The 19222-nt window shown below is 41.8% G+C and overlaps 1 protein-coding gene across 1 annotated transcript in view; it reads left to right on the plus strand.

Moving 5' to 3' along the window:
* ATR (ATR checkpoint kinase) overlaps positions 1–19222 on the plus strand; it is a 125379-nt gene that overhangs the window by 17995 nt on the left and 88162 nt on the right. Inside the window, exons 8-15 of the mRNA XM_089672570.1 lie at positions 6052–6204; positions 7987–8185; positions 8440–8687; positions 8977–9167; positions 11732–11832; positions 12207–12378; positions 12558–12728; positions 12838–13032. Coding sequence (XP_089528696.1) covers positions 6052–6204; positions 7987–8185; positions 8440–8687; positions 8977–9167; positions 11732–11832; positions 12207–12378; positions 12558–12728; positions 12838–13032 — 1430 coding nt within the window. The remainder of the gene's footprint in view (positions 1–6051; positions 6205–7986; positions 8186–8439; positions 8688–8976; positions 9168–11731; positions 11833–12206; positions 12379–12557; positions 12729–12837; positions 13033–19222) is intronic.

Genomic DNA, 19222 nt, shown 5'->3' on the forward strand with positions numbered 1-19222 from the left:
CCTACATATGTGCATCCTTTAATTAGCTGAGCTCTAAAACCCTTTTAGTAGAAGTTTAGCTTTGGCTGACTGTGTGCCTGGTCAATGAATATTACATTTTCAGCTAATAAACATTCTGCATCAGCAAGGATTTGTTTGGGTTGAAATTTGTGGATTTCACTCTTGCAGATCCATAAAACTGTGTGTTAGAATACCCAAACTATCAAAACTTTGGTTTTCTGCCAGTGCACCACTTCTTGCTTTTTTCTGCATCTTTGTCTGTCTTGTGGAAAAAAAGGTTTATGCCTAATACTAGCTGACAAAATTCCCAGTGACAGGCAGTATTCACAGCATGCACTACATTTAAAGAATTCTTCTGACCTGGGGACATTGGTAAAAATCTTTCTTTTTCTACGGTAACCTATGGCTGAGATCTGAGATGGCTCTCTCTGTACCTTTTTGGATGTGAGCAATAGCTCTAATCCTGTGTCTTGTGCATTTGTCTAGCTTAATATATTCTGGGTGATTCTCTCCAAGCTTCTTCTTTTTCAGCACTTTGCCTCATGTGCCACTGCTTTGTGTCTTCCCGCTTCTGTGCCCTGCTTACACCTTTGTGTTTTTATGCTCTGCTTGTAGGTATTTAAGAATGTTTGCCCAGCCTCTTGTCGTTTTACCATTTAGCAACCTTGTTGGCTGAAATTTTCTAGTTGCTTTGTACTCCAGTCTATATTGTCCTTTGTTTTTTCTAAAATGAATTTAGTCCTTGTTGGCTTTTTGTGTTTGTTTGCCTTTTGCTGCTTCCAACTTTTGTCTTGCTTGTCTGTTTCTTCCTTAGCTTATCACTCATTTGCTTGTGATTTCCCATCTCCACAATTTTAGGTATACTACATACCTATGTATTTGCACTTACTATCCCTTGATGACCCTCTGCTTCTGTTCTGTCATTTGCTTTTTAATGCCTGTGCTAGAAAGTCGATGTCTTCAATAAGGCTGTTCTAATGGTCACAGTCTTCCAGGCCTTGCTCCATTTAATGCACCAGCTGGAGATATTACTTTCTACCTAATTTTTCCTGTTTACTATAGTTGTCGTTTTTTTTATACTCATTTATTACAGGTATGTACAGAGCATCAGCAATTTGCACAGTGCTTAACATATACTGTACATTCAAATCAGTCCCTGCCTTTAAGGAACTTTAAGTCTACACACCCCTGTTTTAATGTCAGGCTTCTATGATGTAAAAAAGTGAGACAGATAAATCATTTCAGAACTTTTTCCACCTTTTAATGTAACCTATGAACTGTACAACTCCGTTGAACAACAAACTGAAATCTTTTAGGTGGAGTGAAGTAAAAATAAAAAAACTAAAATAATATGGTTGCATAAGTGTGCACACCCTTAAACTAATTAGAGATGAGCGAATTATTCAAAAATTCGATTCGGCTGATTCGCCGAATTTCAGGAAGAAATTTGATTCGATGCGAATTAATTCGCTACGAAGTTAACTTATAAAAAGGGTTTCTAGGCTTCAGAGAGCCTTTAAATTAGTGCAGAACACTGTACCTTTAATTTAAATGCCCTTGGAGATGAGGAAGGAGAAGGATGAGAAGAAGGAGAAGGATGAGAAGAGAGAAGGATGAGAAGAAGGAGAAGGATGAGAAGAAGGAGAAGGATGAGAAGAAGGAGAAGGATGAGAAGAAGGAGAAGGATGAGAAGGAGAAGGATGAGAAGAAGGAGAAGGAGAAGGATGAGAAGAAGGAGAAGAAGGATGAGAAGAAGGAGAAGGATGAGAAGATGGAGAAGGAGAAGGATGAGAAGAAGGAGAAGGATGAGAAGAAGGAGAAGGATGAGAAGAAGGAGAAGGATGAGAAGAAGAAGGATGAGAAGAAGGAGAAGGATGAGAAGAAGGAGAAGGATGAGAAGAAGGAGAAGGATGAGAAGAAGGAGAAGGATGAGAAGAAGGAGAAGGATGAGAAGAAGGAGAAGGATGAGAAGAAGGATGAGAAGAAGGAGAAGGATGAGAAGAAGGATGAGAAGGAGAAGGATGAGAAGAAGGAGAAGGATGAGAAGAAGGAGAAGGATGAGAAGAAGGAGAAGGATGAGAAGAAGGAGAAGGATGAGAAGAAGGAGAAGGATGAGAAGAAGGAGAAGGAGAAGGATGAGGAGAAGGAGAAGGATGAGAAGAAGGATGAGAAGAAGGAGAAGGATGAGAAGAAGGAGAAGGATGAGGAGAAGGAGAAGGATGAGAAGAAGGAGAAGGATGAGAAGAAGGAGAAGGATGAGAAGAAGGAGAAGGATGAGAAGAAGGAGAAGGATGAGAAGAAGGATGAGAAGAAGGAGAAGGATGAGAAGAAGGATGAGAAGGAGAAGGATGAGAAGAAGGAGAAGGATGAGAAGAAGGAGAAGGATGAGAAGAAGGAGAAGGATGAGAAGAAGGAGAAGGATGAGAAGAAGGAGAAGGATGAGAAGAAGGAGAAGGAGAAGGATGAGGAGAAGGAGAAGGATGAGAAGAAGGATGAGAAGAAGGAGAAGGATGAGAAGAAGGAGAAGGATGAGGAGAAGGAGAAGGATGAGAAGAAGGAGAAGGATGAGAAGAAGGAGAAGGATGAGAAGAAGGAGAAGGATGAGAAGAAGGAGAAGGATGAGAAGAAGGAGAAGGATGAGAAGAAGGAGAAGGATGAGAAGAAGGAGAAGGATGAGAAGAAGGAGAAGGATGAGAAGAAGGAGAAGGATGAGAAGAAGGAGAAGGAGAAGGATGAGAAGAAGGAGAAGGAGAAGGATGAGAAGAAGGAGAAGGAGAAGGATGAGAAGAAGGAGAAGGAGAAGGATGAGAAGAAGGAGAAGGATGAGAAGAAGGATGAGAAGAAGGAGAAGGATGAGAAGAAGGAGAAGAAGGATGAGAAGAAGGAGAAGGAGGATGAGAAGAAGGAGAAGGAGGATGAGAAGAAGGAGAAGGAGAAGGATGAGAAGAAGGAGAAGGATGAGAAGAAGGAGAAGGATGAGAAGAAGGAGAAGGATGAGAAGAAGGAGAAGGATGAGAAGAAGGAGAAGAAGGATGAGAAGAAGGAGAAGAAGGATGAGAAGAAGGAGAAGAAGGATGAGAAGAAGGAGAAGAAGGATGAGAAGAAGGAGAAGGAGAAGGATGAGAAGAAGGATGAGAAGAAGAAGGATGAGAAGAAGGAGAAGGATGAGAAGAAGGAGAAGGATGAGAAGAAGGATGAGAAGAAGGAGAAGGATGAGAAGAAGGACAGTTCTGTGACAGTTTCTGTCTATTTCTGACAGTTCTGTGACATTCACTCCATACAGCGGTTTCAACCGCTGTATGGAGTGAATGTCACAGAACTGTCAGAAATAGGCTATTTCTGACAGTTCTGGGACATTCACTCCATACAGCGGTTGAAACATTGTATCTATTTGTTTCCATAAATGGATCCATTTATGGAAACAAATAGATACAATGTTTCAACCGCTGTATGGAGTGAATGTCACAGAACTGTCAGAAATAGCAGAGCTCTGCAGATACACTTAGAGGAGCTCTGCAGATACACTTTTTGCCGGCTTGGAATTATTCTTATTTTCATTCTACTTCTTCTTCATCCTCTTCTTCTTCTTCTGAGGATGAGGATGAAGAAGAAGAAGAAGAAGTCGGATGAAAATAAGAATAATTCCAAGCCGGCAAAAAGTGTATCTGCAGAGCTCCTCTAAGTGTATCTGCAGAATAGAGGAGCTCTGCAGATACACTTTTTGCCGGCTTGGAATTATTCTTATTTTCATCCTACTTCTTCTTCTTCTTCATCCTCATCCTCAGAAGAAGAAGAAGAGGATGAAGAGGAAGAAGAAGAAGTAGGATGAAAATAAGAATAATTCCAAGCCGGCAAAAAGTGTATCTGCAGAGCTCCTCTATTCTGCAGATACACTTAGAGGAGCTCTGCAGATACACTTTTTGCCGGCTTGGAATTATTCTTATTTTCATCATACTTCTTCTTCTTCATCCTCATCCTCTTCTTCTTCTTCTGAGGATGAGGATGAAGAAGAAGAAGTAGGATGAAAATAAGATTAATTCCAAGCCGACAAAAAGTGTATCTGCAGAGCTCCTCTAAGTGTATCTGCAGAATAGAGGAGCTCTGCAGATACACTTTTTGCCGGCTTGGAATTCTTCTTATTTTCATCCTACTTCTTCTACTTCTTCTTCTTCTTCATCCTCATCCTCTTCTTCTTCTGAGGATGAGGATGAAGAAGAAGAAGAAGAAGTAGGATGAAAATAAGAATTCCAAACCGGCAAAAAGTGTATGTGCAGAGTTCCTCTATTTCTGACAGTTCTCTGACAGCTTCTTCACATGTACAGCGGTTGAAACATCTGTATCCTAAATGGAAACTAATAGATACAATGTTTCAACCGCTGTACATGTGAAGGAACTGTCACAGAAATGTCAGAAATAGCGGAGCTCTCTGCAGGGACACTTTTGCCAGCTGATCGGGAAAAATCCGATTCGCGCACCCGAAGTAGGCAAATATTCGGATTCGACGCGAATCGAATTTTTCCTGAAATTCGTATCGAATTCCGGTTCGCCTGGTTCGATTCGCTCATCTCTAAAACTAATACTTTGTTGAAGCACCTTTTGATTTTATTACACTACTCAGTATTTTTGGGTATGAGTCTATTAGCATGGCACATCTTGATTTGGCAATATTTCCCCAATCTTCCTTGCAAAAACACTCCAAATCTTTCAGATTGCGAGGACATCTCCTGTGCACAGCCCTCTTCAGATCACCCCACAGATTTCCGATCAGATTGAGGTCTGGGCTCTGGCTGGGCCATTTCAAAACTTTATTTTCTGGTGAAGCCATTCGTTTGTTGATTTGGATGTATGCTTTGGGTTGTTGTCATGCTGAAAGATGAAGTTTCTCTTCATATTCAGCTTTCTAGCAGAAGCCTGAAGGTTTTGTGCCAATATTGACTGGTATTTGGAACTGTTCATAATTCCCTCTACCTTGACTAAGGCCCCAGTTCCAGCTGAAGAAAAACAACCCAAAGCATGATGCTGCCACCACCATGCTTCACTGTGGGTATGGTGTTCTTTTGGTGATGTGCGGTGTTGTTTTTGCACCGAACATATCTTCTGGAATTATGGCCAAAAAGTTCAACCTTGGTTTCATCAGACCATTACACATTTTCCTACATGCTTTGGGAGACTTGTTTAGTTTAGGAGATGTGTTTTTGCAAAATGTAGCCAGGCTTGGATGTTTTTCTTCATAAAATACCCCATAGCCCAGACATATGAAGAATACAGGAGATTGTTGTCACATGTACCACACAGCCAGTACTTACCAGATATTCCTGCAGCTCCTTTTAATGTTGATGTAGGCCTCTTGGCAGCCTCCCAGACCAGCTTTCTTCTCTCTTTTTTTTTTTGTCAGTTTTGGAGAGATGTCCAGTTCTTGGTAATGTCACTGTTGCTCCATATTTTCTCCACTTGATGATGACTGTCTTCACTGTGTTCCATGGTATACTGTATCTAATACCTTGGAAATTCTTTTGTACCCTTCTCCTGACTGATACCTTTTAACAATGAGATCCCTCTGATGCTTTGGAAGCTCTCTGCGGACCATGGCTTTTGCTGTAGGATGCGACTAAGAAAATGTCAGGAAAGACGTACTAGAACAGCTGAACTTTATTTGGGGGTTAATCAGAGGCACTTTAAATGATGGCAGGTGTGTAATGACTCCTATTTAACATGATTTTGAATATGATTGCTTAATTCTGAACACAGCTACATGCTCAGTTATAAGAGGGTGTGCACACTTATGCAACCACATTATTTTAGTTTTTTATGTTTACTTCCCCCCTAAAAGATTTCAGTTTGTTTTTCAGTTACGTTTTTGCAGTTTATAGGTTACATTAAAGGTGGAAAAAGTTCTGAAATGATTTATCTTTGTATCATTTTTTTATATCACAGAAACCTGACATGTTTACAGGGGTGTGTAGACTTTTTACATCCATTGTAGAATCCTCTTGGCTACCACTTTCAAAGCTAATTCACTTTTCTGATACTTTAAATATTTTCCTTTTCCAGTGAAAAGCCAGTTACCTGATCAGATACTTGTAGATTTATGTGCGCTGATGTCCTTGCCTTGGCTTCATGATATTTCAAATCATTCTTCTCTGAAGGTGGCAGCATTTGACCACAAACTTATTACACTAAGCCTCAAGATTTCTCAGAGTTTCTGTAAGTAAATGTCATGTTTTGTTGTAGAGTTTGTATATTAATTGAAAGCATGTATTGTAGCATTTGCAAAGATTTACTAGTTAAAAATGCAAAGCTGTCAAAATGTTGAGCCTCAAGTAGATTAATCTGAATTATGTTGTCTGTCTTTTACCTCTTCTAGTCCCTAAATACAAAGTTAATACCAACTCCATGAAAACAAAAAAAAACATCCTTTTAGATCACCCCTCCCCCGGCACTGCAAGGGTTAATTGCTTGTTATGGCTACTGGCACAGGATTAAAGTGATTGTAAACCTCAGACATAAAATATGCACAATGCATATCCTTCTGTAGTGTGTACTTGTCTCAAGATCACAGAGTTTCATTTTTGTCTGCTGCTTCATTCCTGTGTTATCAGCATGACTCACTTCTGACAGGTTTTCCTGACACCAGGAGAAAAATAGTGACAAGGGAGGGACCTCCAGCAGATTGACAGCCTCAGCTCTGTTCCTGTGATCTATGTAAAGGGGATATGTCTCCTCCCTCCAATCAGCTCTCAGAGCTCTCCTCACTGAGTTCTGTAGTGAGTAATGTCATCTCTCTGCCCACTTTTTTCTGAACTGTCAGCTTTATAAATTCAGCCCTTTGAATGGATGTAGAGAAGACTGCACATAAACAGGTGCAACTTATGTAGGAGGATTTGTTTCATCTCTGTGTATCACCTGAGGCCATTCAATTCACAAAACATGTGTAAGGGTTTACAACCTCCATCATTGCTCCCTCCATTATTGTGACCAATCCCCTGCAACCCCTCTGTAAGCTCCAACCAGCTTAGTCATATACCAGCCTCCAAAAACTTACATTTCAAGAATAATGTCCCTGTATTTCGCTCAGTGACATTGAGGCTCCTCCCACAGACTTGAGATTCGGGGTGCTGGCGTTGGCCAGAGTTGGGTATCAGTTAAGTTTAACAGCCTCTTTTTCAATCCCCCCAGACATAGCGAACAATTAACCCTTGCAGTTTGTGTGGGAGGTGAGGGGGCAATTGGGAACACTGCATGGGATTTTTTTCATGGAATTGGGGGTTTGAACATGCTAGAGATGTGCCCCCATTATTCTGTGTAGGGATGTTCATATCTGTCTATTATTATGAATATTTGGACCTTTTTGATAGCTTTACCTCTCATTCCATTATTACTAAAAAAAAACTAGAGCCAGTTGAGGGAATAGCAGCTATTCTGTTTCTTTGCAATGCAGGTTCTTTTAGTACCACGAAATTGGCACTGTGAAGATATGGTGTCAGCACTGTTTCAGAGGTTCCGTGGCTTCTTTTACTGGACAAGATGTATATACAGTTGAAGTGGTTAATTAGACTTAGTGCTAGCTTGCATGATGAGGGTAGATGTTTAAGAGTCTTTTAGGAAGTGTTGGGTTTGGAAGTTAGGCGTTAAGCACCAAGCATTACGGGTTTATTGCTAAGAGGGGCTAGGTGTTCATATTTCTAGGGTATTTGTTTAGGAGCTTAGGTGTTGGGCTCCATCAAGGTCACTATTAGATGCTGGGTGAGAGCTTAGGGTTAGGCAACAACACTGCAGTACTACCTATCACTTAAAACCAGAGAATCATCTTTTGTATTTGAAGCTCCTGTTTAGAGGTTGACAATTGTGGATCAAGCAACTGTATCATTAATGCAAGTAACCGTTAACTGACATAATTTCATACAAGTAGTTGTTTTTTGTATTTTGATTATTATTATTATCTTCATCTTCTCATGCAAAAATGTTTTTACTTTTTCTTTTTTGCAGCTCCTAAAATTCAGTCCCAGCTTGTTTTTCTTCTTTCGTTATTTCCCATAACAACAGTGCCTGAATGGAGAATAACCATTTACCAGCAGCTGTTGGAAAGTCCACATGAGATTGTCCGTGCCCAGTGTGTGAAAGGTTTTCCTCTATTAAAGCGCCATGTAAATGAAGAGGCCTTCAGTCCAATACCCAAGTCTCTGCTGTATGTACCATTAATAGCAATTCTTTGTTACATGGTTAGTTTTCTTTAAAAAAAAAAAGTCCATCTAGTTCAACCCACACCTATATAAGCAATAAACTTTGTTTTGTATGTATATTGCCTTCTGCCTTTTCATTGGTTATAGTCAGTGATCAACAAATTAAACTTTTTATAATGATTTACGGATTATATACAAGATTAGTACTTGTACGATCGCCATTTTATTGCACATTTTCATTACTAGGTTTTTCTTCTAGTGACCACTTGAATGATGACTCTGAGCTGGTAAGAAAGGAGTTTGCCGATGCAATGAGCAAGTTTGTTTTTGGCCTTTCAATTGACCATCATGTGCACACCTCAGCTATGGAAGCAGAAGGCAATTTGCTATCTAGTAACTTAAGGGTGACTATTTTACCTCCCCCTGCACCTTCTGTTATTGGTGCTTCTGTTTTCAAACCTTTCCTTTTACTGTTGGACCAGAACATGCCAAGCTCTGTGAAAATGGGTGAGTCTTCTTCTTGCTACCTTCTAGTTTATTTGATTACAGTTTTGTATTACAGTATTATGTGTATTTTGTGCTTCTCATCCCACATGGCTGTGATGTACAATAATCACAATGCTTTAAATGTGGTTTTTCTAATATACCCACATTAGATCATTAAATTAAGTGATGAATTAATACTTTGATAATCAAATTGTAATTGTTACAAATCAGGAAATTTAAGGAGAGTGGGACACCACCCACTAGCATCATCAATGTTGCTATATCAATGTATTTTTGTTTATTTATATAGCTTTCATCAGGAACATTCCTGAGTTGTTCAAATATCTGAATGTTGAAAAAGATGAAATGGATTTAAGAGCCATGATTGAGGCATTACTTAACCTGATGGAAGATCCTGATAAAGATGTTAGAATAGCTTTCAGCGGGAATATCAGATATATTTTGGATTCAGCAAACTTTGAAGAAGGATATCTGAATGAGGTACAGATGTGTGCAATTTTAAAACTACAAATATTGAGCTAAGAATTAAGCTTTTCCTTTGTTTCATATTATAATAGAACATGGGCATTCCAAAAATAAAAGTATCTCCTAATGTAGTCAGGTTTTCATAACATACACTGCTCAAAAAATTAAAGAAACACTTTTTAATCAGAGTATAGCATCAAGTCAGTTTAAACTCTTGGGATATTGATCTGGTCAGTTAAGTAGCAGAGGGGGTTGTTAATCAGTTTCAGGTGCTTTGGTGGTAATGAAATCAACAACAGGTACACTAGATGGGCAATAATGAGATGATCCCCAAAACAGGAATGGTTTTAGAGGTGTTTTCCCTACTTACCTTGTCTAACTTTTTTTCACTAGTTTTGCTTTTGGCTTGGGTCAGTGTCACTACTGGAAGCATGAGGTGATACCTGGACTCTACAGAGGTCGCACAGGCAGTCCAACTCTTCCAGGATGGCACATCAATACGTGCCATTGCCAGAAGGTTTGCTGTATCTCCCAGCACAGTCTCAAGAACATGGAGGAGATTCCAGGAGACAGGCAGTTACTCTAGGAGAGCTGGACAGGGCTGTAGAAGGTCCTTCACCCATCAGCAGGACCGGTATCTGCTCCTTTGTGCAAGGAGGAACAGGATGAGCACTGCCAGAGCCCTACGAAATGACCTCCAGCAGGCCACTGGTGTGAATGTCTCTGAGCAATCAGGAACAGACTTCATGAGGGTGGCCTGAGGGCCTGACATCCTCTAGTGGGTCCTGTGCTCACTGCCCGGCACCATAGAGCTTGATTGGCATTTGTAATTGAACACCAAAATTGGCAGGTTCGCCACTGGCGCCCTGCACTTTTCACAGATGAGAGTAGGTTCACCCTGAGCACATGTGACAGACGTGAAAGGGTCTGGAGAAGCCGTGGAGAATGTTATGCTGCTTGTAACATCACTCAGCATGACTGTTTTGGGGGTGGGTCAGTGATGGTCTGGGGAGGCATATCCATGGAGGGATGCACAAACCTCTACAGGCTAGACAGTGACACCCTGACTGCCATTAGGTATGGGGATGAAATCCTTGGACCCATTGTCAGACCCTACACTGGTGCAGTGGGTTCCTCCTAGTGCACGACAATGCCCGGCCTCATGTGGCGAGAGTATGCAGCCAATTCCTGGTGGATGAAGGAACTGATACCATTGAATGTCCCCCACGCTCGCCTGACCTAAATCCAATAGAACACCTCTGGGATATCATGTTTCTGTTTATCTGATGCCACCAGGTTGCACCTCAGACTGTCCGGGAGCTCAATGATGCCCAGATCTGGGAGGAAATACTCCAGAACACTATCCGTTATCTCATTAGGATTATGCTTCGACATTGTCAGGCATGCATACAAGTACATGGGGGCATACAAACTGCTGAGTACCATTTTGAGTTGCTGCAATGAAATTTCAGCAAAATGGACTAGCCTACTGCATCAATTTTCACTTTGATGTGAAAGGGTGCCTTTGAATTCAGTCCTCTGTGGGTTGATAATTTTCATTTCCATCAAATGATGGGGCATCCTTACATCCTTACGTTCCTAACACATTACCCAGTCCATATCAGTATAGATATCCAGCATGATATATTTCCCCATTGAGATCTGATGTGTTTTCAAAGTGTTCCTTTAATTTGCAAATACATACGTAAGCCACAGAGCCACGTCACGGCACCTCAATATTCTGTGGTCCTAACTCTACAAACATGTGGCTCTGTGGCTTACGTATGTATTTGCAAATGTGTGCTAACTAAGCCCCTGTTTTTAAATGCACATTGTTAGACAGGTTAATTTGGTTGTTGGCTAGCTGGCTGGCAAGTTGAACTGGGTATTTTCTTTTCTTTTTTTGATATGCAATGCCTGTCCATGTTCCTTGCTGTAAAAGCCAGTTGGGGCAGTGACCACCTTCTTGTATTCCTCACTATATACACTGCTCCTTTCCTGTCCCCTCTTTGCACACACTGCTCCCCCACCCCCTCTCCCCCTACAAAGAGGACCTGTCCCTCATATGCTATCACATAGGGGACTATTGGTCCCCTATGTGGTAGCAATAAAATCATGAGGTAAAAAAATAAATACACATTAAAGTAAAGTTTAAAAAAAATTTGAGCCTTCTCACCCCCACATACGCATACATTTTTGTTTTTCAGCCACATGCATTCTGAATTTTCGGTATCGGTTTTGGCGCCAAACTTTTAATTTATAAATAAATAGTGCAGCGCTATTTATTTATTGATTTGACTCACATTGGTAGGAGGTTAAGTGTCAGCAGCTATAGGGAGAGGGCCCCATTCTGAGCGCAGGAAGTTGTTTCTTAAAACTTTTAATTTAGGCTATTGAATGCATGTGCCTGCACATTATGCCTTCACCAACCCCAACTAAGGTCTCCAAAGAGAGTTAAAACATGCAAGTTCTTCCTATATTTTAATCCAACATAGAGGTGCACATGTTGTTTAAATTGTTCTCTCAAAATGTAGAGAAAATACATTGATCACTGGTTTTGTCCCTTTTTTGCGCTGCAGCTATTGGTTGCAAGGATAAAGGAAGCCTATACAAAGGCTAAGATGTCTAGGAATAACGAGTTAAAAGACACGCTGATTCTGACAACGGGTGATATTGGAAGGTAAGCTATTGCATATGTTTGGAGATCTTCTGTACACATGCAGAGTAAATGCTCTGCTGTCTGACAGAGCCTAGTGGACACTGTTGTGCTGAAAAGAGAAAAATGTATCTTCCATAATTTTTCTTTTTGATTTCTCTTGGCACTATTTCAGCCTAACAGTGATGTGCGAATGGAATATATTACACAGAATACATTTTCTTTCCCTTCTGTTCCATTTTCTTTCATGTCTTCCATTTATGAAAGAATTGTGACACATCAGAGAATGTTCTTGTTCTAGTGTGCGAAAGCTGTATACAGTATGGGATTCTCTGTGTAATGTATAGAATTTATTGAGAATGCACATAATAAATGTATGTATTGGTTATTATTTGCAGAGCTGCTAAAGGAAACCTGGTACCATTTGCATTACTACACTTGTTACATTGCCTGCTTTCCAAATCCCCATCTGTGGCTGGTGCTTCTTACACAGAAATCCGATCATTAGCAGCAGCAAAGTTGGTCCGGCTACAGGACTTTTTCAGCCAGTATAAGAAACCTGTTTGCAAAGTGAGTTATTTTTTGTGTACTATGTATAAATTGTTAGCCATTGGTTTGACAAATACTGTTTGACATTCTGATCAAATATCTTTTTCTAATAAATTAGGGTTTATTCATGCAATTAGACATGAGTGGAAGATTATCGCATTATTGAGTCTTGTTTTTTTTTTTTTTTTTATGTTCCTTAGTTACTTGTGGAGTCACTGCACACAAACCAGCAAATTGTTCTGAACAGCACACCAGGTAGTAGCAGTGAGATGCAGAAGCAGGAGGCTGCACATCACAGGGAAGCAGCTCTTGATGTATTATCTGAAATAGCCAATGTATTTGACTTCCCTGACTTGAACCGATTTTTAAATGTAAGTGCTTCCTCTTTCCTTGATGGCATTTCCCTGTTGATTCTGTTTCACTTTATGCCAGGACACTGAGGCTTGTATTTGATTTCTGATGTGTTCTTCATTTATGCAGAAATCATTGCAACTTTTGCTTCCATATCTGGCAGCCAAAGCCAGCCAGGCAGCCTCTGCTTTAATCAGAACGATTGCCAAACAGCTCAGTGTAAACCGCAGAGAAATCCTGATCAATAACTTCAAATACGTCTTTTCTCACCTTGTCTGCTCATGCACCAAGGATGAGCTTGAAAAGTCGCTTCACTATCTAAAGGTATGTTTGTAGCTCTGTTATTTTACATATTTCAGTTGCTTGATCCTACAGTACAGGACAGATTAACAGGACACTGGGTTATAGGCAGGTAACATCAGGTAATTGGAGACTGACAAAAAAAAAAAGCTGTTCGGAACCTCTTATAACCCCTCCAACTCCCAGCAATCATCAGTGCTTTGCAAACTCTCTTTAAGTATTAGGATCTGTAATCAGTATTTACAAACTGGAGCTGAATGGTACCGAAAGCTCTGCAAATGCTTTTTAACTACCTCCCGTCCGACCATTGTATATAAATGGCCGGACGGTGGCAGTGCAGGGTCGGGTGGCCGTTTATAAATGGCCTCCCTGCCCCTGCTTGTGCATGCTCCCTGGGAGTGCGCAGCACCGAGATCTGGTGCCCGCTGTGTCCTCTGGACACAGTGGAAACCCGATCGTCGTACGGGACCTCTATGCGAGGTCCCGATCATGTGATCACTAATTGACCAATCAGTGATCACATGCAGAGTAGTAAGCAAGATGTCACTTCTGACATCATTGCTTACTATGTGTGAAATCTCTGAATGATCACAGAGGTCACATGGTACAAGGCCATTCACAACAGCCTTGTACCATGTGACAAGCTGTGACCAATCACAGCTCACACAGTAGTTCTCAATGGCTGTAAGAATGCAGCCAGAGAGAAGGAAAAATTATTGCTTTTACAGCCTTTATGGGTGTAAAAGCAATCTGTGTAAAAAAAAAAAAAAAATCTTCAATCTTCATCACCCCCCACAAGTAGTACAGTGTCACCATGGTGACACTGTACTGCTAGGGTGACCGTATGTAAAAAAAAAACAAAAAACATAATAATGTAAAAAAATGTTTAAAAATTATAATTTTTGGTTATAAACTAATTTGGGTTATTTTTTTTTTTTTTACTAAAAAGATAACGGAATAAATTTTGGCCAAGATTTATGATTAAATATTATTTATTTGCAAAATTTTATAAGAAAAACACTTTTTTTCAAAATTTTTGGACATTTCATTTACATAGCGAAAAAAAATAAAAATCCCAGTGGTGAATAAATACCACCAAAATAAAGCTTTATCTGTCTAAAAAAATGCTAAAAAATTCATATGGGTGCAGTGTTGCATGACCGCGCAATTGTCATTCAAAGTGTGATATCACTGAAAGCTGAAAATTGGCCTGGGCAGGAAGGGGGTAAAAGTGTCTGTACTTGAAGTGGTTAAAAGCTTGCTGTTCACACTGCTCTTATACAAGCTAAAGCCCCTGTTAAACAGGCCTAATAAAAAACAAATAGGGAACAGCGCCCAGCTTCCTGGAAGTAAAAGCACTTTCTAACCTAGCAAATGCAAGGCTAAGATTCCTGTGGGCAAGTCCTCAAACTCTACTTAGGGGAAAGTTTCCTTTTGTCTCTCAAGCGCACTCCAGGAAAGGAATTTGGATGCCAGCCTTGGACTCCCAAGCCAGCTACAGTCAGGTCCATAAATATTGGGACATTGACACAATTCTAACATTTTTGGCTCTATACACCACCACAATGGATTTGAAATGAAACGAACAAGATGTGCTTTAACTGCAGACTGTCAGCTTTAATTTGAGGGTATTTACATCCAAATCAGGTGACCGGTGTAGGAATTACAACAGTTTGCATATGTGCCTCCCACTTGTTAAGGGACCAAAAGTAATGGGACAGAATAATAATCATAAATCAAACTTTCACTTTTTAATACTTGGTTGCAAATCCTTTGGAGTCAATTACAGCCTGAAGTCTGGAACACATAGACATCACCAGACGCTGGGTTTCATCCCTGGTGATGCTCTGCCAGGCCTCTACTGCAACCTTCTTCAGTTCCTGCTTGTTCTTGGGGCATTTTCCCTTCAGTTTTGTCTTCAGCAAGTGAAATGCATGCTCAATCGGATTCAGGTCAGGTGATTGACTTGGCCATTGCATAACATTCCACTTCTTTCCCTTAAAGAACTCTTTGGTTGCTTTTGCAGTATGCTTTGGGTCATTGTCCATCTGCACTGTGAAGCGGCGTCCAATGAGTTGTGAAGCATTTGGCTGAATATGAGCAGATAATATTGCCCGAAACACTTCAGAATTCATCCTGCTGCTTTTGTCAGCAGTCACATCATCAATAAATACAAGAAAACCAGTTCCATTGGCAGCCATACATGCCCACGCCATGACACTACCACCACCATGCTTCACTGATGAGGTGGTATGCTTAGGATCATGAGCAGTTCCTTTCCTTCTCCATACTCTTCTCTTCCCATCACTCTGGTACAAGTTGATCTTGGTCTCATCTGTCCATAGGATGTTGTTCCAGAACTGTGAAGGCTTTTTTAGATGTCGTTTGGCAAACTCTAATCTGGCCTTCCTGTTTTTGAGGCTCACCAATGGTTTACATCTTGTGGTGAACCCTCTGTATTCACTCTGGTGAAGTCTTCTCTTGATTGTTGTCTTTGACACACATACACCTACCTCCTGGAGAGTGTTCTTGATCTGGCCAACTGTTGTGAAGGGTGTTTTCTTCACCAGGGAAAGAATTCTTCAGTCATCCACCACAGTTGTTTTCCGTGGTCTTCCGGGTCTTTTGGTGTTGCTGAGCTCACCGGTGCGTTCCTTCTTTTTAAGAATGTTCCAAACAGTTGTTTTGGCCACGCCTAATCTTTTTGCTATCTCTCTGATGGGTTTGTTTTGTTTTTTCAGCCTAATGATGGCTTGCTCCACTGATAGTGACAGCTCTTTGGATCTCATCTTGAGAGTTGACAGCAACAGATTCCAAATGCAAATAGCACACTTGAAATTAACTCTGGACCTTTTATCTGCTCATTGTAATTGGGATAATGAGGGAATAACACACACCTGGCCATGGAACAGCTGAGAAGCCAATTGTCCCATTACTTTTGGTCCCTTACAAAGTGGGAGGGACATATGCAAACTACTGTAATTCCTACACCGTTCACCTGATTTGGATGTAAATACCCTCAAATTAAAGCTGACAGTCTGCAGTTAAAGCACATCTTGTTTCATTTCAAATCCATTGTGGTGGTGTATAGAGCCAAAAATGTTAGAATTGTGTCAATGTCACAATATTTATGGACCTGACTATAAGTCTGGTTCCATACCTTCTACACCAGGGGTACTGAATTAGAATTCACAGGGGTCCGGTAAATAAAATTTTCTTCCAGCGGAGGTCCGAGTGTCATGTTGGTGCTATGACTCAGATCCTTCATCACAACCTCCTGTGCACATCACAGTTCCTCCCCCCACCCACATCCCCTCCTTTTACATCACAGATCGCCCTATCACAGAATGCCCCATCACAGACCCACCCACCCAACACTGACATCCCATCACAGATTCACCCCACATCACCGACTGCTCCATCACAGACCTTCCCATCAAAGCACCCCCCCCTCCTCTTCACAGACCCCCCTCCTCTTCACAGACCCCCCTCCTCTTCACAGACCCCCCCCCTCCTCTTCACAGACCCCCCCCTCCTCTTCACAGACACCCCCCCTCCTCTTCACAGACCCCCCCCCCCCCTCCTCATCACAGACTCCCCCCTCAATCACATACCCCCCCATCACAGATTCCCCTCCTCATCACAGACTCCCCCCTCAATCACATACCCCCCCCCCCCCATCACAGATTCCCCTCTCATCACAGACCCCCCCCCTCCTCATCACAGACTCCCCCCTCAATCACATACCCCCCCCCCCATCACAGATTCCCCTCTCATCACGCATCCCCCTCCATCACATGACCCCTGAGCACAGACCCCCCCAGTCACAGCCCTCCCTCATAACTGACCCCTCCTCGTCACAGATTGCCGCATCACAGTCCTTCCAGCATATTACAGATTTCTTTCCCTTTCATAACATCACAGCACCCCCCCTTCCCACACTGTCCTACCTTATTCACACTAGACGGCAAGCACAGCAGATCTGGACATAGGGCGGGACCTTTAATGTTAAAGGCGGGTAAATGATTGCTTGGACCGCCCCGCTGCCTTGCAATCAATAACCCGCATCCAATCAATCGCTTGCTAACATGAAAAGTCCCTCCCTATGGCCAGACCTGCTGTGCTTCCCATCTTGTGTGAATATGGTAGGACAGTATAGGGAGGGGAGGAGCAAGGCAGGAGTGCTGCGATGTTATGAAAGGGACACCCCTGCTGCGCCTCAAATGTTGTGCCCTTCCTTGAGGGCAATAGCGGCAGTGGCAGGCAAGTGAACCGGCGGCGGGGGAGGACATTTAGGCAACTATTTGGTGAGGCTGTGGTCTGGAAAGGAATGTTTCTGGGTCCAGATCCGGACCGTGGTCCGTCATTTAGTGATGTCTGTTCTGCACAGTGAAGCATGCCCCCAGTTCTTCGAGTGCAGTGCACGTCTGTCTGACCTCGTTCTAGGCCATCTGAATTGAATTCGGAACATTCAGACCTTTGGGTTCATTATATTGTCACCCAGGTCTATAAACTGGAGTTTCAGTCTCCACCTCCTCCCCGATTCATGACTTTAAAATTGTAGTCTTATCTGCGATGCGCACAAGCCTTTCAGCATGCCCCCACCAGCTTCTGGCCTTGGTGGTAATTGTGCCCATGCCTCCAAAATGCCGCCCTGACACCCAACTCATCATTTGGAGTACCTAAGCCACATCCTGGACTCATCCTTGTTGCAAGTATTTCTCCTGCCAGCAAAAATTCTGTTATCAAGATCGCAAGCAAAGACTCCATAGTCCCATTGTCAGCCCTTGGTGCGGTTTTGCATGAGGGGCCTGATGGTGACCTCCTTCAAGGCAGTGCTGTATGCCCAAATTCACACCAGACCATTGTAGCATAGGATTCTGACTGTGTAGAACAAGCAAATGTCTTCCCTGGATCACCCCATGCACTTGTCTGCTGGGCCAGACATTCCCTAATGTTGCAGATACACAATCAAGCACTGGAGGTGGGGAAGTCCATTCTTTGATTGGATTTTAATGGTGATCACAATGGATGATACCAGCCTGTTGGGCTGGGAGGATGTGCTTTGAGACAGTAACAGTACAGAAAACCCAGTTGCTTCAGGAATTGGCTCTTCCTATCAACATTCTGAAATTCAGAGGTGGACGAGTTGCCTTTTGGGGGTTGCCGACGCAGATCCAGTCAGACAGTGCCTTGGCTGTGGCTTACATCAATCGCCAAGGCAAAACCAGAAGTCGCGCAGCTCAGAAGGAAGCGGACCTGATTCTGCTTCTGAATCCAGTTTCGTCAGTTGTACACATTCTAGGAGTAGAAAATTGGCAATCAGAATTTCTCAGCAGCCAGCAGCTGGACTTGAGAGACTTCACCCCAGAGTGTTTCAGAATATTTGCCAAAGATGAGGGACACTGGATGTGGATCTCCTTGCATCAAGATTCAACCACAGGGTGGAGAGGTTAATGTCTTGGTCTTTGGACTCGATGGCCTTCACGGTGGATGCATTGGTTCTTCCATAGGATCAGTTACATAATTGGTTAAATAAAGACACTGGTCTATCCAGTCCATCCTGAGTGTTTGTATGTGTTTTGTCACCGCCGTTTTCAATATCTCTGTACATTATGTTCTCTAAGAAACACATTTAAGATTTGTTTGCATCTGTCTACACTCTGTTGACACCACCAACTGGAATTCCACATCCTTACCACTAACAGTAAAGAACCCATTACAAAGTTTAACCACTTATGCTCCAGAAGGTTTTATCCCCTTCATGACTAAGACATTTTTTTGCTTTTTGGCACTACTTTAACTGTCAGTTGTGCGGTCATGCAACACTGTATGCATATGAAATTTATCTAATTTTATTCCACTCAAATAAAGCTTTCTTTTGGTGGTATTTGATCACCACTGGGTTTTTTTGAAAAAAAAGAGAACAGTTTGAAAAAAAAAAAAAAACGATGTTTTCTGCTTTCTGTTATAAAACATTCAATAAAAAAAAATGAAAAAAATCGAATTTCTTCATAAATTTAGGCCAAAGTGTATCCTGCGAAAATGATTTGTGTGAAAGGTATTGCTATGGTTTAAATACTGGAATTTAGGTAGCTATGACACTATACTGGTAATGGTGGTGATCAGCGACTTATAGTGGGACTGTGATAGTTTGGTGGGCAATCTGCTACTAGCTGACACTAACTGACATCAATAGTGACACTAATACAGT

This window comes from Staurois parvus, unplaced genomic scaffold (genome assembly GCF_062004578.1).
Source record: "Staurois parvus isolate SC_StPar_1 unplaced genomic scaffold, SC_StPar_1.0 ptg000131l, whole genome shotgun sequence".
NCBI classification, from domain to species: Eukaryota; Metazoa; Chordata; class Amphibia; order Anura; family Ranidae; genus Staurois; species Staurois parvus.